Here is a 25,110-nt window from a genome sequence, read left to right on the forward strand (position 1 = left end):
CACATTTATTCACCGTTATACTGGATTTGCTGTGAATTTCAATAAAGTCTGAAGTACTGGAATTCTCTGGATAGTGCGGTCTGGTCGTATACTACATCAAAGACTGAGAATTACATCCATCATACAGTACAAGAGCAGTGGTACTAGAGAGGGTCCATATATACAGAATAAGAACAGATACTAAAAATTTACACCAGCAAACACATGACGAGAAGCAATACTATGTCACACTTACATAAAAAAAAATCTATGAGTTACATCCAGCATGTATAACATATACTGTAACATATAATGCGGTAATGTGCAACATGTGTAAATGTTGTCAAAATTCTAGAAACAAATATCAAACCAGCATAACGCACATTTCCTGTATTTTGTATACATATAAACCACCAGGAAGGTCTTGGGGGGGAAGAAAAAAAAACAGGCCACCTGAGAACTATATGAAGCAAAGATTTATGCTGAATTGATTCTCATGACTGAATGACAGGAGTAGAAAAATGGGTGTCTCTATAGGGGAACTGATCTCTTCTCCCTCTGGCCATCAGGCAGATAAGGAGATCAGAGACTCATCCAAAAAAGCACAACATGTTGTTCTTTTCTGATTCTTATCTGATATCTACGCACAGCAGCCTGAGAGATGAGAGATATGTGTACACTTGCAGGGAATCCATCTCCACCCCCCAAGAACACAATGTATTTGTGTGTCCAAGACAGTGTAGTAATATCGTTTATGGGAGCGTCCACAATGTACTCAGGAAGTATTAAAGTCAAAGACAGCCAGGCATCACTAGCAGGTTCAGCCTCTGTATTTCCCTCTGTACAGGTTTTTAATTTTTGTTTTCCTTTATATTGTAATATGGGGTAGGCTGAGTACAACATGTAAGAACATTTCCTACCTTTCAATGTCAAAACATCAAAGGATAAACTGCTTCTCATTATCTACAGCAGTGTTTCTCAACCATTTTACTGGCACCCCAGTCTAAAATGTCATCGATTTTAAGGTGGACTTCATGCAAAAACACACAAAAAAAGTGGGTTTCCACCTCCTTATCGAAGTGTCCCCTTCAAATCAAGATTCACCCACTGCATCAGTAGCCCAACTTCACACAAGAAGCTCCCCTTTCACATAAGAAGCAAATCTTTCATATCAGAGTCCCTCACTTTCACATCAGGAGCCCCTTCACCTCAGTCTTCATCCCCCCACCCCATCACAAATCACAGTCCCACTACCACAAAATCTAAGGCACCCCTGAGGAAGCCAGAAGGCACACCAGTGTGCCATGGCACCATGGTTGAGAAAGGCCGGTATACAGAACTCCTCAGAGCACTATTTGTATACAAAAAAGACAGTATAAGATACCATTACTGTCGGTGTAGAAACACTCAACATTTCCATAAATGAAACTCTCACATTATATTGGGCCCTCTTATGCTTTACAGGCAAGCAGCACACGGACATGTTTGAACTTTTAGATTGTAAGCCCTCACGGGCAGTGCCCTCCTTACCATCTTGTCTTGAATTGTATTGTGATTGTAATGTCTTCCTTATATTGTAAAGCGCTGAGCAAACTGTTTGTACTATATAAATCCTGTATAATAATAATAATAATAGCCAAGGCCAGTTTTTTTGATCTGATACAGCAAACCTACAGCAGATTGCACCTCCTTTTATTTTCTTCCTATAGCATTAGCCCATAACCAGATTCTTCAGTAAAGCAATGCATTAGAAAATAAAATAAGCACAACAACTTTCATTTACATATATCATACAATAGCCACAAAGCATATCAGTTTTCAGTTTGCACCAAATGCCTTTACAACCCATATATTACGGTGTACAAGTAGCAGTGACATTGCTACTGTGCAGCACAGAGACTGGGCAGAGAGCAGAGCTGTGGGAGGGGCCCAGAAGGACCACCCACTACAGGCTGTCAGCAGAAAACTACACGAGGGGCGGAGACAAGACCAGTCACCCTGCACAAGGAGAGAGAGCAGCAGTGACCGGTCTTTAGAAAAGGAAGCTCCAGCACAGAGGCAAAGTCTAGGAATTGTTTCATGATGAATTACTGCACATATAGCTGAAGAGCACCAAGGTTCAACCAACAATACACATGCCTCTCATATTTAGACATTTGTTTTACCTAGAGTTAAGCTTTATGTTTAAAACCTCTTCAAAAGTTTTTTTACTGCCCTCCATCTCCCTGTCAGGAACACTGCCTTTCACTTCCTGTAGTGTCAATAGCTACACAACCAGAAGAATCTCTCCAATGGGGATAGCAATAATAACACATTTATTTAACCCCTTCATGACTGAGCTAGTTTTTAGTTTCTGTTCCTAAATGACTGACACACTTTTTACATTTTTGCTGTGTGATTCTTCCACAGCAGCAAGTTTTGATTATTATTATTATTTTTAGAATTTTTTTAATAATAATGGTGAAGAGTTAGAACTTCTGTGTTTCCATTGGGGGGATCCTCCTAAATTCCTCTTGCATTATCATGCCAGGAAGTGGTGGGAAATCAGTCCAGCAGTGACACGCATAGCTATAGAGGAGAACATAGAGCAGAGGTTCAAACCCTTCCTTATATTTTACAAAACTTAATAGAAAATGTTTGGGCTGTGAATACATTATTATTACAATGATCATGTAATCTTAATAGTTCACTTAGAATTTTAATTATGGCAAACCAGCAGACCTAATCATTAAAAAATAATGCAGCAGAAACTATTACAATTTCCAATGTTAATTTGTCATGCATTAGGAAAAGAAGGCAACAATTGTCTGGTCATAATACATTGTATTCATTTAAGACATTATGGGTTGAAATGTGAAAAAAAATTAAAACTACAATCAAAGAAAAAAATAAATTACATTAAAAAATACTGTTCCAGAAAGTTTCCCATTATCCATTAATGTATTGATTTCTACATGAACAAATCATCCAACTCCATTAACAGAACGTATCCGAGCATATAGCACAGGGTAAATGATACAAAGGAGCAGACAGAAATGAAATGATACATTGATTTTAATAAGAATGGTAATGCAATCTTTGGATAATAAAATTAGGCATTCAGTATTTTTCATCAAACCTTCGATTTGCTGTATTCTTAATTTATCTACACCAGTGTCTACATATATTATTATTTACTTCCCAACATTGTTGCACAGTAACTGTCGTATGTTTCCATTTTGTTGATTTACTAAATAACATAGTTGTATGTAAATTCAGATAAAGACGAGTTTGGCGGGATTAAGCCGGCCATACACTGCCCGAGCCCTGTTTACTTGGAAAAAATTCAAGTAGTGTGTGACCCCCTTGGAAACCCCCACCCTTCCTATTTGACCAAACTCAATTTTTCAATTGAGTTTTGTCGAAGGAGCTGGTCCAAACTTTTTCAGCCAAACAGTGGCTGTGGCGAATCAGTAGTCACTGTTCATGTATTCCAACAGCGGTGAGCACCAGCTGCCAGCTACACTAGGTGACAAGGGTGCATGGAGCCAGCTTTCTGGCCAATCAGGAAGCCGAGGGGTGGGAAAGAATTCGCCGACCGGCTTTCTGATTGGCCAGTTTCCTGACAAATCAGGAAGCTAGGTGGCGAGTCATTACACGCTGCCCGGCTTCCAGATTGGCCAGGAAGCCAGGCAGTGTGTAATGACTCGCTGCCCAGCTTCCTGATCCCAGAAGTTATGTATTGGGCTAGGCATCAAGCATTTGGGCAAGTATGAATACTCGCTAAAATACTCGGTATCAGCAATGATACCGATACTAGTATCGGTATCGCTGCTTGCCTAATACATACATTAAAATAAAGTGGTTTTAGTAGGCTTGCTTTGAGAGGTAAATGTTGCTCTTGAACTGCTAACACTTGCTGCCACAGTACAGTACTGCTAACATTTGCTGCCACAGTACTGCTAAAACTTTGGCATTTAGTCATGTGGTCTCTTAAAGGCTGGATCTAAGTTCTTCCTACTTTCAGCAGAGATCACATAGCTAAAATAAAGGTCTGCTTTAATTCTAAAATTTATACTGATCCTACATTAAGGTTGACCTAAATTTAAAAAAGGGAAGATGTTATAAGGAACATATAGAATCGTTAGTTTTACCTATACCGTACCCTAAAAAAAAACACTTTTTTTCTGGAATTCCTCCTGAAAAATAACAGTGTGCTTTCGTGTGTTAGGGTGCCTCAGCAATCCTGTGCCTACAGTCTCATAGCTGTATATCTTCAGTGCAAGATCTAAGGCACTGCTGTCTCTGACTGAGTGAGATTTGGTGATGTCACTACTGTGCTGATCACTGTTATCCTTGCTGGAGGCTCTGACATGAGGAAACAAAGCCCTGCCTCTACTAAGATGGACGACTTCACACAGAGACACGGTGGCAAGAAGGCATAGTAACTTTGTAATGGGGAAATATCAGCTGCAGGGAGACCACAGTAAATACTAGTGACTAGTTCTTTGCTCTCTGTCTGCCATTTTTGGGCACAGCTTCCAGAAAATAGTTTTTTTTTTTTTTTACTTTAAAGGAGAACTATGGGGTTAAGGCTTTTCCCCATAGTTCTCCTTAGGGTAACGGGAGGACACAAACTAGCGTCCTCCCATCACCCTAGGCTCAGTATACCGCGAGCTGTAGCTCACGGTATACTGAGACGCCGCACTATACCGCGAGCAGCAGCTCGCGGTATACTTAGACGCTGAAGCGGATCCCGACAATTATGCCGGGATCCGCCCAGCTGCGTGACTGACAGCTGGCTCTGCCTATCTAGAGGCAGAGCCATCTGTACTCGCCCCCTCCCCATCCGTTCCGCCAGTCAGCGCTGGCGGATCAGAGCGGGGAGGGGGGAATCCAGCCCCTCCCCTGTCATGGCAGAGAGCCGTGACAGGATCGAGAGGTGAGCGAACACCGGTATGTGTTCGCTCACCTCCTGATCTACTGAGCCGACCTGTGACAGTCTCATTGTCACAGGTCGGCTAGAACTATCAGGTGAGTGAAAAGCACTCACCTCATAGTTCTCCTTTAAGGCTGGTTCACAAACCATGAAGTATAAAATGTTAACCTCCATATACACTATATATACAAATAAGACCTTAATACTATATTCACTAACATTAATAGTCTGATCCCCCTATTATGCAGAGAATGTTAAGAACTCAGTGGTGAATGAAGTCTAAAATGGCTGGTGATGCTTTGCAGTTGACATGGTTTCCTATCATTTATGCAGTGCTTACTACAGTAGATCATTATTATACTGAACATTCATAAAGTCATCAGACTGCAGTTTATGATTGCAGATATTATTTCCTAGGTCAGCCAATCTATTACTCTCAGCACAGTTTAGAGATCCAGCCGTCAGTAGGGTTTAAAAGGAGGCTGAATTTACACAAAGTTGTCCAGAATAGTTACACTTCACTGCTGTGTTGATTTTATGATTGATACATTGAATACAGGTTCATGACAGGAAAAGGCACCTAGGTCACTTGCCATCATTCATTCCTCGGCTTAACATTGTACTCGACATAGTGCACAAAGAGTATCAATCAGATGCTGAGCTTTATACTCTTCTTTGGCAGCAATGTCTTGTCATATGAAATTCTCTCCTCATTACAGAACTGCAGGCATATATTCATTAACTAATGAAGAAAAGGTACATCGGAAACCAAATTGTTTTGATTATATGCTGGGAATTTAAACTACCTAATGTTTTTTGTTTCTTGTGGATTCTCCCAGGTCTGTACACCAGTTGCAGCAGTAAAGCTGGCCATACACCTTACAATTATCTGCAGATTTTCTGCGGTCAGATGGAAAAGGTGCAACAGATTCCTCCATCTCCACTTAACTGTGTGGATAGAGTAATCTCCACCTGGGCCAATCTGTTGCACTTTTTCCATCTGACCACAGAAATTCTGCAGATAATTGTAATGCTGGCCACAGACCTTACAACCATCGCAAGACTTTTGTCTTGCGATGGTTGTAAGGTAATTTAAAAACGTACGATGTGCCTATGTTGGACAGGCAGATCGTACTTGCGATGATCGCAAGCCTGCCCCGCTGAGGAGCGGGCTTCCAATGACCGCAATGCTGAATGGGCAGTGTGCGCTTGCGCACACCGGCCCGTGCGGCTTTTATCTTGCGAACATGCCACAAACCAGCCGAAAATCGCACGATGTTCGGCTGGTTTTCGAACATGTTCCTAAGATAAAAGTCGTGCGACGTTACAGTAGCAGAGGTCGCGCGCCTTCCACACACCTTACGATAATCGTACGATCGCAGGATTTCCCGCGATTATCGTACGATTAGCGCAAGGTGTGTGGGCACCTTTACAATGGGTGCCCTTTAGATTTGATTTTAGGTAATGGAAAACGCCTAAAAAGGAACAAAGCTGGCCATATACTGTTAGAACTTATAAGCGTGAGTGTCCCTGATGGCACCACCTCGCTCGAAAAACTTAAATTATAAATCAAAGAAGTCAGGTGGAAAATTGTCGGCCAAAGAATAACTGCAGCCAATGAGCTGCAGTCACTGTTCAGGTGTCCTAACAGCCACAGATGCCAGGTATCAAAATACAATAGCAAGCAGAGGTGATTCCTTCATCTATGATGTTTAGAGTATATGACTGAATCAACCAGTTTTCAAGAGAAAACTATATGTGTATGGTCAATTTAAGAATATCCATTTTAGCAACAGGAGTAAAGCTGGCCATACACTGTACAATTATCTGCAGATTTTCTGTGGTCAGATGGAAAAGGTGCAACAGATTCCTCCAACTACACTTAAAGTGACATTAAACCCTCAGATTTTTTAACATAAACCAATACTGTAATGTGTGCCTTACTGTAATCCATGGTCATTCCCTTCTCTTTGCTGCTCTTCCTTTTAAATCCTCATGTCTTCTCATGCTTGGGGAGAACTTCCCTTTGCAGCTGAGTGCCTCTTCCTGTAGTGCTGGCTCAGGTTACAAGCCTATACAAACGTATACACAGACATCGTGTATCCATTCCTGAGACAAGGCAGTCTGCTGCAAAACAGAAGTTCTGCAGAGCATGAGAACAGATACAGATTTAAAAGGAAGAGCAGCAAAGAGAAGGGAAACTACCATGGATTACAGTAAGGCACACATTACAGTATTGTTTTATGTTAAAAAATCTGAGGGTTTAATGTCACTTTAACTGTGTGAATGGAGTAATCTCCACCTGGGCCAATCTGTTGCACTTTTTCCATCTGACCACAGAAAATCTGCAGATAATTGTAAGGTGTATGGGCACCTTAAGACCACAAGGTAGGCAGCAGCAGAGTCAAGATCAGAAGAGATATTCCTCCACTTGAGTGATGAATAGATATAAAAAGCCTGCACGTTACTTGGCTTATAACAGAAATAGCAGTTGGGTGGAAGGCATTTGACAAGATACATGGATTGTCATGTAAAATTACATCAAACATGTATTGATAGGTATAGTGACACATGCATTAAAATCTATAAGAATTAAAAACAAAATGTACAAAAATAGGAGTACAAAAGTGATTTAGCACAAGTGAAAACACAGCAAAATGTTCTTGTTTTATTATGAAAAAAAACCTTGAAAATCGGGCAATAAAGAAAAGAGAAATACAAGTGTTTACAGAAAGAGTGAACATTGAACTAAAGCAATGATATGCCCATATCTACAATAGGCAACCACCCAATGCAGGCATGCTTTACATTAGAACTGAGCTCCTAACCTCAAACTCAGGATAGCTCTGCAGTCCATACCTTCCTAGTTTTTCTTGTTTGTCTACTGACCATTTAGGATGCACATCAAATTTTTCAGCCAATATCTAGGTGAAAAGAACAGGAAGGAATGGCTGCACAGTGACCATAAAGGATGTGGTCTTGTTCCCCAGTACAGCACTGGACTGCACAGTGACCATGAGGGATGTGGTCTTTTTCCCAAGTACAGCACTGGACTGCACAGTGACCATTAAGGATGTGGTCTTTTTCCCCAGTACAGCACTGGACTGCACAGTGACCATGAGGGATGTGGTCTTTTCCCCAGTACAACACTGGACTGCACAGTGACCATTAAGGATGTGGTCTTTTTCCCCAGTACAGCACTGGACTGCACAGTGACCATGAGGGATGTGGTCTTTTCCCCAGTACAACACTGGACTGCACAGTGACCATTAAGGATGTGGTCTTTTTCCCAGTACAGCACTGGACTGCACAGTGACCATGAGGGATGTGGTCTTTTCCCCAGTACAACACTGGACTGCACAGTGACCATTAAGGATGTGGTCTTTTTCCCAGTACAACACTGGACTGCACAGTGACCATGAGGGATGTGGTCTTTTCCCCCAGTACAGCACTGGACTGCACAGTGACCATGAGGGATGTGGTCTTTTTCCCAGTACAACACTGGACTGCACAGTGAACATTAAGGATGTGGTCTTTTCCCCAGTACAACACTGGACTGCACAGTGACCATGAGGGATGTGGTCTTTTTCCCAAGTTCAGCACTGGACTGCACAGTGACCATTAAGGATGTGGTCTTTTTCCCAGTACAACACTGGACTGCACAGTGACCATGAGGGATGCGGTCTTTCTCTAATACAATGCACCCTGTCAGTTTCTTCAAAAAACCGAGATGAACTTTCCCTGCAATATAAGAGCTATTATACTCAAATCTCCTACCTTTGCTTCATTCCAACTATGCAGCCTCTGTGAGACTTGTCATCATTCAACTCTTCCAGGAGTGCCTGATGTAGGCGTCTTTCTGCCACATACCATGGGCACATTCTATAACCCCTATGTCCCACACACATTGATGAGCAAATCTTCTCAGAATTTGATCTGCTGGTAATCTAGGCCTATAACCTAATTTGTAGGATTAACCCACCACGGTTGGCAGTAAGTAAACTAGAATAAACATATAGAGTCCTTGGGACCTCTTCCAAGTCTACCTAACATCCCACCCTCTGTTTCAAAAAGTGGGTCCTCCTCTCACCTAGGCTCTGTAAAAGCATGCGTCACTTGCCCACCCTCAGTGGCCTTTGGTTTCACAGTGAATGACTGACAGGCAAGCAAAGTTTAAAAAGCAATGGACTATGGGTGCCCCTTGTTATTATGACAGAGATACCGTCATTTACACACATGTGCAGCCCACATTAAAAATGTGTTAATTGTCTATTCATGAATCAATGTGCTCATCTCTATTTATAATTTAATTTAAAATGGTTATAGACAGTAATGTCTGGAGAGAAACCTGAACTTGCTCTGGAAGTTTGAGTATCCGTATAAATCCTTTAGTTGAATAAAATACTTAATATAGAGTGCTTCCATGCTTCAGTATGTGCACTAATAGGAAAGCCCAGCATCAGGTCTGCATTTTTTAACTGCTCTTGCAGACTGGTGCTTTAAATAGCACCATCTCTGCTTGGTAAGGAAGGCGGGATGTCTATTCTCTGATTCATTGAACCGTGATCAGAGTAACCTGTTATCCCGCAAATATGTCTTTAGTTACAGTTTTACAGTTCAACAGTGAACAGCAATCTGAAACCCTGAAGTAGCAGACTCACAGTAGCCATCTGCTGGCTGCAAAATGGTAGAGATTATATTTATAATTTATATTTACCAAGCTACGAAAAAACTGAACATTAGACATAGATAAAGAAAATACATGGAAAAACACTATCAATTCCCTTAAACACAAATGCGGGGGCCTAATGATCAGGAAAGTGTCAGGGGAAAGCACAGAATTCCCTTCAGCTTCAATATACCCCACACATCAGAGTTAAACCCTGTTCTGACACTCTCTATACACATGGGAGGGAAACCTTAATACTCCTGCCACAGTAAATCCTATTTAATGCAAGAGACTCCAATAAATTAGGGAACATCATTTTAGCCAAATCAAATGGCCCTCATTAACGAGATTAATTTGATTTAGGGATTCATGTCCAGCCTGTATAGGGACATATTAAAGTATATTTAGTTAGGGAATGTAATTGTTTCTTTTTTTTTTCTGTTACACAGCAGACCTCCTGGCAGAAATTTCATTGTGGAGACTGGGTCTTTAGATTAGGAATTCATTTACAGGCCCTGCTGGTCTGCAGTTTAATGACTTAATCAGGTTTGCTACAAGGCTCTGAGCTGGGAGGCATATAGTAATTCAGGTCATGGGCAGAACAGCTGATAGGCTGCTCTTCAAAGATCCATCAGCTGAATGCAAACTCTCCAACTTTGCACATGAATACTAAAGCCAAACAAATCACTGTCAATAATTTTTTTTACCAACATATAGAATGAAAGGATGGGAGCTAAGGAAGACCTCAACTCAATTTCTAATCTGATCTTTTCTTAAAATATAAACTTGAATTACCCTTTAAAAAAATCCTTTTACTGTGAGAAAACCCCTGGTCGTACACTTACACATTTTTGTGTTGTGATTAGATAAGAATTTACTGCATTTACCTTAATGCATGAAAATATGTTTGTAGCTGTGCACATGTACAGTAAGAATGCACCTGCGCTTTATTGCGCAACAGAGCAAAGATACTCTGTGCGCCATATTGCCAAAAAAGAACTATATTTTTTTTAGTGTGCTGAGGTCGGTAAACAGTCCATTCAACTGATTGAGGCTATCTTAGCACAATACACAAAAATAGATGCATGTTAACACACCAGTATAAAGTAAAAGCACCCATTCTGTTTAAAGATTAAGTTTATTATAAACAGGTAGTTATATAGCACAGACAATTTTTGCAGCGCTTTACATATTGTGCAAGCAAAACAAATGGCAAACGCACTCATCAACTTTTAACTGTTAAACCCCCTTCACATCCAGGCCATTTTTCAGTATTCAGCGCTGCGGTACTTTATGGCAAGTGGTTAAAGCAAGGTGCACATGGAAGGGCTTTATACAGTACAACAGTAAAAGGTTTCCCAGCACACTCACCAGCTAGGCTGCAAAAAAAAAAAACAACCTGTCTAACCGCTAAGGTTAAAAACAGAGGTTTTAGATAGACGTCTTCTGCAGAATATGTGAAGGCCTTGTCATGGCACCACTATATAGTGTGGTCCTAACTCTAACCTATGAGAGTCTCCATCTTGGAGCACATGTAGCAAAAGATAAAATTGGGTGCAGGTTCGCCAGGAGGCAGCCCAACCTCCTTAAAGCCATAGGAACACACAAGGGACCCCTCACATCACCACGGCAGCTGAGACCCCCAGTGATGCCGGAGGAGTAAGGGGTAAGCTAAGTAAAAACTGCATTTAAGGCCACCCTAGGCAAACATTTGCATTCTTAACCCTTGCAATGCAGGGGGAGCCCCACAGCAAATGCTAGTTACAATCCCCCCCGAGTTTAGCTTTAAAAGGTTTGGACTAGGAATATGAAATCCATGCAATAGACATTCTTGACAGCACAGTAAAATGCTCAGAAATGTGATTTATAAATGTATATGATGTTGTGCCCCAGGACATAGCAAGCATGTTGAAATCTATTCACATATTTCACCACACACTGTGGTATAAGAGGATTTCCATGTTTTTATGAATGCAAATGTATTTAAAATCATGCAGAAGTTTCAAACATCTGATAACTACTGTTTCTGCAGGCTGTATTACCCTAATCATATCCTCATACATATCTAATTCCACTAAAAAGACTTTCCAGCAGGGGCACATTTCATTCACTATTACATCATCAAGTTATGACAAATGAATAACTCTTGTATATGCTTACATCTGTAATAGCGGTCTGTTGTTAAAGTGACCCTGTTACTTGAGTAAAAAACAATTCAATTAGAAGCACCTTGTTAGAGAAGAAGGATAACATAACTATTTCGGTGAGTTAAATATCTGGATATGTGACCTAGTTCCCTTCTGGGCACTGTGGTTTCTCCCACTGGCCGCTATGCCACTACTATGCCCTGTAATGATGTAGCAACTGTTGGTAGGGGCCACAGCACCCTTCTTGGAACCAAGTATTCTGAACACCTGGACGTGTATAGCACCCATAGTAAAGTGTAATGATTTTTGGTAATTGCAGCCATGACACTGGTTGTAACGTGTGCAAAGCCCAGCACTACCTGTAGAATTGTTCGCTGCCTCTGTACAACCGATGAATCCAGACAGTTTTGTCTCTGCTGAAGACAAGTTACTTCATACATGTATTTATTGGCTCATTTTACATATAGTGTGAACAATATCCCAAAGCCTAGATTTCACATACCAGAACAAACACAACAACATATGTAAAGTGACACTAAACTCAGGAGTAAAACATGAGATTGTGGTCCATCACAGGAGTTAGACATGTGCGATTCGTTTCGTTACAAATCGAAATTCGTACGAATTTCCTGAAATTCGTAAATTCGGAAGCATCCGAAATCCGAATTGCAGTTTCCGAATTATATCCAAAATACGAAATTCCGTTAACGAATTTCGTTGAAACGGGAACTAATATTACCCCTGTAAATGAGGTTGAACAACATGACAAGATTTATTTTTTTATCCGAAATACGAAATTCGGATCCGCTGCTGCTGAGGGTTGCATTACAATACAGGCAGGAAATACGAAATTCCGTTAACGTATTTTCGTTCCGTTACGAACATTCGTTATGATGAAGTTAAAAATACCTTTGTTAATATATTGGAGTTGATGGTAGTTTTTTTTTTATCTGAAATACGAAATTCGGATCCGAAATCCGTCAACGGAATTTCGTATTCCGGATTTTAAAAAAACTACCATCGACTCCAATATTAACAAAGGTATTCTTGCTTTTTAACTTCATCATAACGAATGTTCGTAAAGTTACGAAAATGTGACGAAACTAACGAAAATTCGTATTTCGTACGAATCCGAATTGAGTTTCGGACACGAATTACGAAATACAAAATAACTGATATTCCAAAACGAAACAAATTTTCTGACGGTGCACAAGTCTAACAGGAGTGAGCTTGGAGCGGTGGCTACTTTACAACACACACAGGGACCATGGGGAACAAAAGTAGCCCCCCTCCAGAAGGAAGGACAGTGTCAGCACCAATTCAGAGATAATTTGAGGATCTACAGCTGAGTGATACACAACTAAGATACATTTTTGTTAATAGTTACGGTACTTGAATGTATTTTTAAGATTTAACTCCTGAGTTTAGTGTCATTTAAAGAAGACCGTTTATTTGATTTTGATAATTTCCCATATATAGGAGTTTAAAGTCATCCTGACTCCATTCAAAAATGTTAACTATAAGTCAAGTTAATGTGGAGGGGGCATATGCCCAGGGCGGTTGAGAGGCTTCTCTGTTACTGAAACCAGAAGCAGCCATTTGCATATGCTGTAATTGTTGGAGTCCAGCCTTAAACATACACTTGGCCCCTTCAGCTTGACATACAGGTGGAGGAAGGTCTGGGGTTGTAGCTAATCTATTAGAATATAGATAAAGTACATTATGAAACTATAACCAGTATCCAAAGGGTGTCCTGTGCACTTATGGAGAGCAGCGCCTTCCACAGAGAACAGCTGTGTGTAAGGTGGGTAATATTAATGGATCCCTGTCATGAGAGAACTATGTAGGCTGCCATTATTGACCACCAATTTTAGAATGTTATTTTCCAGGCTGTTATATTCATGCTTTACCTACAATGCTTTCTAAAGTAGGCTATAAACACAGCAAATTTAATTGGGTTCTTGATGAAGTGGACAACATTTGCTGTGTGAGTATCCCTCGATCAGCTGATCAAAGTAGCAGGTTGGATAATTCTCCACCGAACAGAGGTAGCAGACAATCAGCTCTGAGCTCCGTTCGGGTATTCCGACAGTGGCCGCTGTCAAAATACAGTAGAAACTGCAGAGGGTTCCTTGTTTTTCGTTTACTTACAAATAGGGTTCATCTACTTCCTGGTCCATTTTGGCACAAATGATGTAATGTGCCCAAGTGCTTCATCCTGGGAAGGTTACATCAGAAGAACATTGCTGGGAAATCTCATTTGTAATCTCATGACATCTCAGAGAAAGGCATTTTCCTCCCCTGGGGTGATGTGCATGGTCACATGCCCTAATCAGATGCGCCAAAAGTTGCAGGAAGCAAAGGGAGATCTAGTAACCTGCCCTTAGTTAACATGGCCACTGTGAGAGGAATGGGAAAGAAAAGAGAAAAGGTATGCAATGAATACAAAGCCTCTGTTTGTAGGTTGCCATTACTAAACATTTCTAAAGGCGTTTGTAGCTATTTTAAAGATAAGGGTAAAGGTCATCTTTAAGTCACTGACCTCTTTTGACACTTGTTTACAGTATACTTGTTTTAGGTCTGTGATGCATTTTAAAAAGGGGGCCAGCATTGGCTATTTCTATACTTTGCACATGACAATATGTCCCAGTGCCATTCAATACAGAAGACTGAGGATATCTTGTGGCGACAAGTAAGGACCATATAAAATTGTCCTGGTGTTGGGCTTTTGACATCATGCTGAAAGCTCAGAGTGCAGTGATGATCAGATCGCCTGGTGGCACATGTAAGATTTCCCAACATTACCACTGAACATCCAACTCACTGCTATGATGTAGGAGGACCCAATTTTAAATAAGGTGCAACCAGTTCAACACAGTAAAACCCTCTTCCTTCCTCTTCCTGACAGATTTTCCCAGTACCGTCAACAATGCACACCCACTTATTTTTTGCTGCAAAATCAAATTCTTACACTGGAACCCGACAGCACAACTTTCCTAGGGGTATCTTTATCAAACAATGTAGTGTTCAGTAGGATATATTTGGTGATATTGCATTGTTGGGTAAACAAGCTGTTGCCTTAATGATAGACTTATTATGTTAGGCACTGATTTAATTTGAAAATAATCTAATTCTGAGATTGTTTACTCTAGCTCTAGGTGATGTCCTGCACTGCAATAATGAGATCACTTGGGTATTGTTTAAAGACATTGAGGGGGATTTATCAAAACTGGAGCAGACAGAATCTGGAGCAGTTCTGCAATGCAACCAATCAGCTTCTCTCTTTCATTTGCAAATCTTAACTGAACAAACGGTAGATAGAAGCTAATGGGTTGCCATGGGCAACAACTCCAGTTTTTGTCTGCTCCAGTTTTGATAAATTCCGCCCAATGTCTGTACTGTCCTTTATTATGAAAGACATATCATGTATGCTTGTGAATGTTAACAGTGCATGCTTTTGACTAAGGACTCTATCATTGTAATTCAAAGGTTCTTTATCTTAGGATGTAACATATTAATACTGTTTTGACCTAGATGATTGCTTTTATAACATACTGTAAGAACCACTGATTATTACAACACATTTTAAATAAGTTCTCTTATGTCATTCAACAGGACTAGCACGCTACATCAAGATTACTTCCACATTGGATATCTCCGCTTCTGGTCTTTCTCTAGATTCCCTGTTCTGGTCCTACATTGTTTCGTTGTCCTTTTTGTCCTTAGCAGCTCCATTTATCTCAATGTGTAGTAAAACTACTATGTACCCATACACTGAAACTTGCAGTTTCCATTTGGAGTTACTTGTTGCATTTTTGGTCTAAGTATTTACAGACATTCATCTGAATGCAATTCTGATTACATATTATAAAGCAAGAAAATATATTTTCGGTTCTACAGGGCCCGCAAGGATGTATGTACTAGGTTTTTAAATGCCAGTCTAATAATGGCTACGGTGCTCTAAGAAATAGTAAATCTTATAAACTGAAAAAGAAAACTACCAAGCTTCAAGCTAGATATTATACATTTAAATCAGAACCTCAGCCAAAAACATGAAGATACAAATAAATAGCCCAGTGACAGGTACAATAAAACCAGATTTTGCTGCATTGTTCACCAGAAATTCCCCCTGCAGTACTTTTTTCCACCACTAGATGTCCTTAGTTTGATTGCTAGAATCATTCAACCCACTTCTTCTGAGCCCAGGTCATCCTGGACCCGCCCCAGCCTGTGACTAGACAGCGAAAGGAGAAGCAGCACAGTGCACCCATCTCTGTCACTCTGCTTTCTCATCCTGTCAGCATATTTCTTGCCAGGGCATGAATTGATTGGCTCCTTGTACTGCTTCTGATGCCAGCTCTGCTGTACAGACTGACAGCAGCTTAAATAATAAGTCTAAAGAGCTTCACTTATTTGTTTCTTTTGTATATGTCTAGAGTTCAGCTTTAAAGTAGAAAAGTGATTGAATGATGCATACATTTGAAAGCACTGATTGGGTTAAGGGCACTTGGCAACACAGGTTCAAAATGTCTCTTATCAGAATCTATTTTACGACAGACTGCACTTGTGTTTCCGTTCCAGCCCGTGCCGCCTGTTTATCAGCAGCCGCAGTCAGCGTCACTTTCCACCGTCACTAAGTAACTAAGAGGTGACAGAACTCTGTCTTTGCTTTGTTTATGGACATAGCAGATTAATGACAGACGAATAACAAGAATATCCTTTGTTTGCAGAAACTGACTCCATGTGTCTGTAATGTAGGTGTCACGACAATGTAAATTAGATGATTCCTTTCCATTTATTTCTATTCATCAGGGCTGGGGAATTAAGGGCAAATATCTTGACGAAAACCTTAGCATACATTTCTCAGGATCAAAGATCTCACAAAATTATGTAAATGCATTTAACTGATTAAACTTCATAGTGAGTCATTTTGATCTTAACCGATTATCCCGTGACTTATATAACAACACTTTTAGTTATAGTGAAGTCTATTCCAGTCTCTTCATAATACCATACACTTGTCCCAAACTTTACGGACCACCATCACAGTGATTGAATAAGTTACTATTATATGCTGGCGACCAGGTAGATAACGTAGCAATATTCTTTGCCAGCATTACAGGCTTATTGATATGTTCTATAAGAACACTACCATTATATGCAATGCTAACTGATAACAGTCAGCAGTGACAGAGAACACAGGTAGGGTTGCCACCTGTCCAGGATTCACCCAGACAGTCCGGGTTTTAAATGTTGTGTCCGGGTTTCATGGCAACTTAAACCTGGACATAAGATGTCAGACAGACAGGGTCAACCAAAATTAAGATAGGGGCTACTGGCCCCCCACTGGAAATAGTCTGACTGTGATATTTACATATGAATAAGCCACGACCCATTCTCCCAAAAAAATGTCTGTGTGTCGCTAGAGTGTTCGAGTTTCGAAGAAAAGGTGGCAACCCTAAACACAGGAAGTTAGCAACTTACAAGATTTCTGGCAGAATCAACAGGGGTTTTTTTATGCACCTGTCAAGAAAATATGACAAATTGCTCTCAATGGTATATTCAACAGACTAAGTTCCCTTTCTCACTATCCGATCAGGAAGGGATCTGTGCACAGATCCTCTCCTGATTGAAGCGCTCTGGATTGGATGTCACCACTGTGACATCCGTGTCCATACAGTTTTTTTCCTCTATCTTGGGATGGAGGAAATCATTTAATTGACAGGACCCCATGTTGGTATATGGGGGATCGGTAGTAAACAGATCTGTGTCCATTTACATAAGATTACCCCCTATGCAGCATGACCAGGTCCGGAGCCAGGGGCAACCGGATCTAAAGAGACGCCCGTCCCTTTAGATCTGGCTGCCCATAGACTTACATTGGGCATCCAATCAGGTCCGCCTGAAAAACTGACAGGCAGACCTTATTGGACCGTCAATCAGAATGGGACCTTAAAGTAAACAAATAAGTGTAGGGTTTACATACACTTTCAAGGATGATTAAATATTTAGTTTTTTTTATATTATGGCGTATTTAATAGCAACTAAATGCACCCATACTTTGCACAGTACAGCACTGCCTTTGTAAAAAAGAAAGTATTTAAAAATGACCGTCATCCCCATCAAATATTCTTACATAACACAAAGGAGGAAGCCATGCAACTTACTCTACATTCAAATCCTTGGTCCCTAGTGGCCCATTTACTGAAATCTGATTAGCCTGAGTTTACTACAGTCTAAGCTTTGCTCTTTAGAAGCCTTGATTTCCATAACTTGCACGCGCCATGGCTGCAAAGAAAAGAGAGAGCAGGAGCGTGACTGCCTGCCTCCAAATGTGTGGATGGGGAGTATTCAAGGACAATAGGTGAATCAGGGTGAATGGATTTGAGGTGGTGGAGGAGATGTTGAGCACTTACATGTGATGGAGAGTAAGGACGCAGTGGTGATGACCTGTGGTGTACTATGGTGGGACACTTCTGATAATGTGGTCGTGGGGACTGTTTTTTTATAACTTTGTTATTAAAAAACAAAAAGACATAAACAGCGCTCTCGGATGGGGGCCCTAAGAACGGGAAGCTAACTGAAAAGCATGCAGCCCTGGGGAACAGGAGGAGAACCTGTGAATGTAAAGCAACAAAGGGATACAAAGGGCGCAAAGACAATAGACCACTAGCCGGCGGATAGAGGATAGGTGAACATCGCCATCGGCAATGAAGCGTCCATGTTCACCTATCCTCTTTCTTAGAGGGTGGATGGTGCGGCCGCACCATCCGCCCTCTAAGAAAGAGGATAGGTGAACATAGACGCTTCATTGCCGATGGCGATTGCGAACATAGTGTTCCCAGACACTTTGCCACAAAACACGGCAAACAAATTCAGGATTTACACGTGTTCGCCATTGAACACATTCCTGATCGGTTTTCCCCAGCAGAGCGATTTCAGAGGTTGTGTCGACAGGAGACTTTTTGGATTTATAGACTCAACACCCTTGTTCCAACAGGACTCAATGAAGAACTAGAAATTCTGACCATAATATAAAACATCACAAACCAATGCTCTTTATGACCATTTTTAGTGTCAGTACACTGGAATTAAAAACACATCTGTCCCCCACCCATCCAGTGTCTCCCATGATGACCAAGGATAAAAGAGTGTCCCCCATGATGAGTAATGAACAATAATGGTCCTGCAATGCATTTTTAATTCATTGATTTTTATTTAATGACTTCCTTTTAAATGTTCTGAGCTTGAAAAAGAGGGGATACCTCGAAACGCGTTGCTCTCCGCCCTCCTTTCCCGTTACGACCTTCATCCCATCACAGATCTGACTGACGAGCAGACATTTCCAGATACCGGCTCCCGCACACTGCCCCAGTCTGCGCTGACAGAGACCGAGCACCAGTATCTATAGCCGCGGCCACAGCTGTTCAGCCTGCATCTGACACCGCCGATTCTCCCTCATACCGCTCAGCTCCCAGACTCACACAGCGGTGCCACGGACTGAGCTCCCATTCCCCCCCTCCTCGCTTACAGCCTTCTCTCCCTTTGTGGATGCACGTCCCCAGGCGTTACACCAGTCAGATTTGGGCACACATCACGGGTGTCCGAATCCTCCACACTGGCCGTCCATCCTCTGGTCCCATGAATTACATGTAAGTGCTTATACATCTATTTTTCTACCACGGTCTGCCAAGTTAGCTAGTGGTCTATTGTCTTTGCACCCTTTGTATCCCTTTGTTGCGTGTCTTGATTCTTGCGTGGAATCCCGGTCGTATACCGATGTGGGAGGGAAGCAATAACAAAGTTCGTCCTTACTCTCCATCACTTGTAAGTGCTTAACATCTCTTCCACCACCTCACATCCATTCACCTTGATTCACCTATTTTCCTTGAATATTCCCCATCCACACATTTGGCGCCAGGCAGTTGAGCTCCTGCACTCTCTTTTCTTTGTTCAGTCTGATACAGTTAGACACCCCGGTCTAACAACAAAAGGAGCCACACACTGGCCACCATTCACCACACCAACCTAGGAGTGCGCTAACCAATCAGTCTCCTGCTGAACTTTCTACAGGCCATGGCTACCAAGCTCTAAAACTTGTATTCAAATGGGAATGAGTGGTTCTATAATTTAAAGTTATCTCTCTTATCAACCAGCAGATTTGGATGCAAGAATGGCTACTGGGTCATAAAGGAATACATTTTTTGATCTGGCCTCTCCTTGTATAAAGGTGCAAACCCATGTTTTGTTTTTGAATACATAAACAATATTTTAAGAAGACAATGCTGTAAAAATCCAGAAATAACAAAAAGCTGAATGGATACTGGGGCTCTTTTATAATACTCTGTTCCCAGACGCAGGAGATAATTATTCTGAATGGAAACACATAAATTGGGCAACTGACAGACCCAGAAGTAGCAATCTATTTTACCTAATCATCTCGTTTTGACAAACAGTCAGTTCACCAAACATATAGCAATTACAGAAATGAATTTACCAGAAATCTCCACTGAACCTTCTCTGGATATACCGAAGAGACATCGGCTTTTATGGATCGAGTTTTCTCCTCTAGGAGATGGATCTGGTTGTATGCTCGGTGTTGCACAGATGGTGGCAGGCACTGGAGATCATTTCGGAACTGATAAGAGAATTAAATTATTGTTACTAAGGGCTATAAAAGCTATAAATCATAACAAGAATAGTTTAAAGAAACATGTTTTTGTATATAACCATCTTATTAGAAGTACAAGGTTCTTCGCAAAAAAAAAAAAATTCCAGTGAATACTGACATTGGATTTCCAGTCTTACATATAAATTCACACACATAATGTCTAAACTCACATTTTAATATGATATGAGGGAATAGATTACTGTGAAAAACACCAAATTAATTATATTTTGTTTTTTGATGGCTTATTACAAAGCCATTTTAGAGCAATGCCCTTTCATCAGATGCCTTGGTATTCCTCTGACACATCAATTTTTACACATAACTATTGTTATAATAATTGAAGTGCTGATCTTGACACTCTTGCTGGTTGCAAAGTTAATTTCAATAAAGCATGTTGTATTGTGTATCAGAGGATCCCGCAACAGTTCCTCGAATACCTGCATCATAAACACTCCACCTATGCTCCAAGCTATGTTTTACATACAAAAATAACAAATGGTAACAATGTTATGGACAACGTGCTGCAAATTGTTTTAGAGATAATAGGGCCAATTCACAAAGCCCAGTGTTATGAGAGTAGAAGTTCTTCTTTTACCACTCTTTGGGGTTCATATGCAAAACTTCCACCCAGTGTATCACCCGACAGTTGCTGTTTGTATGGCACTCATAAGTATATACTGGGTGGACGTTTTATACATGAAGCCCTTTATTTTGCTTGCTGAAACATGCAATTCATAAAAGCTGGAATAGGTATTGTATATCCAGTTTATATGTGATGATATGTGTACATTAAGTTGGTCTTATTTTAACATCACAGCTTTATTTTATCTCTTACCGTGATAAAATAACGCTTTGGGTGTTATATTAACACTTGTGGCATTGTGAGGCAATACCACGGTGTTAGGTGGCCTCAAAGTCACACAGGGTTCTCAGCCAGAGGGGCTGAGTGGCTCCAGGAAGACATTACTGGTACCAGGAGAGAACTGCCTTTTCAGTTCTTTCTGGGTTTTCTGGATCAAGGTTGGGATCCTGGAGCCAGGAGATTTCTTAGAGCTCTGGGTGGGAAGAAATCTCCATTCCTGGGTCCATGCTTTGGTGGTGACCAGCACCTGATTGTGCACCTGTTTACATCCCTCATGAAGTGTGTGCTGGGATGTGTTCAAGGCCCCCACCTGTGAGTCAGGAGAGCTCCACCCCGGAGTCAGTGTGGAGGCCAGGGCAGCAGGGAGCTGCGGGTTTGTGAACCATATTGAGAGGATTGGCATGTTATTGCTGTTGTCTGGAGGAACCAGACAGTGGCCCTAAAGATTGAGGCCGGAGCAGCAGTGCTGCGAGAGAGACTTGTTAAAAGACTGGGACACCTTGAGTGTACGTGACAACTCGAGGATTGGTGAGCCCCTATCTGTTATGCTACAGCAAGCTATTTATGTTGGATTTCGTGTTATCTATCGTTTTGAAAGCAAATAAACTGCATTGTACTTGCACCTCCGGTCTTCAGTGGAGTGTCCTTGGTACACACTTTTGCAGTGTATTTTGGTAGCAAAAAGGGTGGAGCAGATGCTCTGTAGATGACTGTTTTACTTTAGTTTTACCATATAATGATTACACATATAAGGAATATCTTTGCCACCTGCATACTTTTTTTTACATTTAGGAGTAATCATTAATGTAATATCAACATTTTTGTTTTTCAACAGAATGAAGATATGAAATATTAAGTTGCTGTATATCTACATCTGTCAATCATCAGACAACCTAAAATCTGTTCTGATATTAAATTTGTAGAACTTTTACTAAAGAACCACAAAGAACAATGGAGAACTTTTCTGCAATGGCACTGATCTACTGCACTGAGGACGTTTATTAGCTGGCATCCACTTCTGATTTTCAAGACAAGGCTGTGACATGCTTTTTACCCTGATAGGGCCCACAGAAAGACACTGACATGCATCTGAAAATAATGTCTCTAAAGGTCGGTGCAGACCTGAGCGGTCCTGGACGCTTGTCCCGGGGATCGTGCAGTTATGCGCAATTGCAGACAGCAATTGCCGCGCGGCCCCATTGATCTGAATGGGGTTCTTCTATGCAGCAATCGCAGAAAACAGGTACTTTTTTTCCACCGGCAGAATCACGGCGGGAAAACATACGATCCACCCGGTGCGACTGGGGTGCCATTATTATTATAATACATATTTATATAGCGCCAACAGTTTGCGCAGCGCTTTACAATCGTCGGTGATGGGCGACTCTGTGACCATGTGGCTATTCGCGCAGTATCGTGCACGATTGCCACGCAGTCACGGATGGCACAGGTGTGCACCGGCCCCGAGTGTGTGGAGGACAGCAGCAGTGAAGAAGTTAAGTCATGAGAGAGCCAGCTACTAGCAATGGGTATGCTGCTGACAACTTGTTACTATGTAAAAGCATACCTACAGTAGAAGGGTTCATAAGCAGTAATTTTGGTCCAATTGGTTAGAGGACTCCCAGGGTGTTATAAAAAACAAAACAGAATCTCTCTGCAGGTACCATAAAGTGCCTTCATTATAATTAAAAAGGCAATTAGGAAATATGACACTGCAAGCATACTTAACCAAAGTGAAAATGCTATTGCACCTATCTGATTTATATTCTGACTGAAAAGAGGATATATGAATGGAAGATCGGAGAGTCTACCATGAACAATGTTAGCCATGGTTAGATCTCCTGCATGGCAATCTAGAGCCTTGGTCCTCAACTGGTGGGTCATGGCCCAAAGTGGATCGCGACCCCGTGTTCAGTGGGTTGCCGCGTGCCTTGCACTTTTCTAGGTGAGAGGCTCCCCAGCCTCCCCCTAGCGCAGCACTGTCAGTTCTCGTGCCGAGCAGCCACTCAAAATATGCTGCCCGGCACCGAGTGTCAGCTTAAGGTGGGGTTGGCTAGGGTTATGGCCATGAGGGAGTTCCAGACATAAGTGCATTGCTTACAGCTCCCTTGCGTGTCCGGTAGAGGTGCCTGGACCAGAGTGATGCAACATTCTGGCTCTTGGCACCTCTACAGAGCGCGCAAGGGAGCTGTACAAGCAATGCACATATGGATGGAGCTCCACCACAGCACAGCAGCCCACACTGGACCCCAGGCTGAGGATCCACTCCAGTTCTCTTAAGGTAGGTAGACTGGGTGGATTTTAAAAACAATTACAATATTTTTGGAGTGTGTAAGTGTGTGAAAATAACTGAGTGTGTGAGATTGTGTCTGTGGTTGTGTGTGTCTGTCAGTATGTTTGGAGAAGGCAGGAGAAGGGAACAATCTAGGAGTGAGCTGAATTGGAGAATTTTTCCAAATCGGCTATTTTGTCCTAGATTGTTCACTTCTCCTGACTTCTACCAACTCTTCACCCTTTTGTGAATAGACCTGTAAAACAAAACAAAAAATGAGTTTAGACTGACGTTACGGAATGTTCACAGTCAATTAAATTTTATATACTTTGCTTATAAATATTCTTTTCAGATTCAAATTAAATCTTTCTCTACTCACTTTTTCTACATATTATGCTGGGTTTTATTCTCATCTCAAGTCCCCACATCCACCTGAACAAAAGTTCTGGAGGCAGTTCATTATTACTGAACTACCACATACAGCACAACGCTAAAATGTGAAGTGCCGATATAGGATACAGTGAGAAACCTCCAGAAAATCTACTAGAAAACCTTTCAAATCGCTCAAATGTGAACCAGTAAAGCAGGAACTCTAGAAACTCTCAGCATATCTTCACTAAAAGAATACTCATGCGCGTTGTCAGCTAGAGGACTTTTCAACATCACAAAGGCCTTAGCGCAATCCAAACCCAACTCTTATTTACTTAACTTTTCATCACCAAAAAAAGTTTACTTACACTCAAATTTTCACATAGATTTATTTCTGTGTATATGATTACAGCCCATCTCAGATATTCCTTTGCTCTGTCGCAGTGTATCATTCTACACATAATAAACCGATCATGCCATTCTTAATTCCTTGTACACATATCAGTTGTCCTGCTTTGTTCAATGTTTTGTTTGTTCTGTCATATTATTGATGTAATACCACCTGGCACGTTATAATGGTATTTGTGTAAGGAGCACTGGCCTTTGCAATGTTCTAGTGATTTGTAATCAATGGCACAATGAAGTCTTTACATTTATCACTGATCACTGTACATACAAACTGTTTAAGTTAGAAAGGAGATCAAAGGCATATTAAGTCACAGATATTAACTTTTCCACAACTGAACCTGTCCCCCTTTCCTCACATTAACTGCCCAGTAGGCCAGGCACGGGGGCTGTAAAAACACAAGATCGACACTATGAACAGTAATCCTCCATATCCTTTATATTTGTAATCAAATTTTATGTATTAAATACAATAATTCACTACGCTTGGCCCCATGCACATGTTCACAGAGTATGAACGTACACTGTGTTTTGCCGTGTTCATTGTGCATCCACCTAGGGCAGTCCATTCACTTTAATGGGTTGCCCTATGCATGACAAAGGCGGCAAAGAAACAAATGCAGTTGTTCGAGCTTCTAGCTTTGGCACATTTTTTGACCATGTGTCTTTGGGCTTTGGTTTATACGGTTTTAAAAAATAATGTCACTGCAAGTGTGACTTGCGCTTTTTGCATGCGCACACATGCCATTGTGTGAATGGGGTCTTAGACTAGCACATGTTTACAGTAAAGGCTTTTGTAGAATGAATGTGACATTTGG

The 25,110-nt window shown here is 41.2% G+C and overlaps 1 protein-coding gene across 3 annotated transcripts in view; it reads right to left on the reverse strand.

Annotated features, from left to right (window-relative positions):
* Window positions 1-25,110, reverse strand: part of RIMBP2 (RIMS binding protein 2) — a 250,479-nt gene that overhangs the window by 156,112 nt on the left and 69,257 nt on the right. For all 3 annotated transcript variants that reach the window (XM_018576485.1, XM_018576484.1, XM_018576486.1), the window contains one exon: window positions 20,211-20,351. In XM_018576485.1, the coding sequence (XP_018431987.1) occupies window positions 20,211-20,351 (141 nt within the window). The remainder of the gene's footprint in view (window positions 1-20,210; window positions 20,352-25,110) is intronic.

This window comes from Nanorana parkeri, unplaced genomic scaffold (assembly GCF_000935625.1).
Source record: "Nanorana parkeri isolate BGI_ZX_2015 unplaced genomic scaffold, ASM93562v1 scaffold68, whole genome shotgun sequence".
Taxonomy (NCBI): domain Eukaryota; kingdom Metazoa; phylum Chordata; class Amphibia; order Anura; family Dicroglossidae; genus Nanorana; species Nanorana parkeri.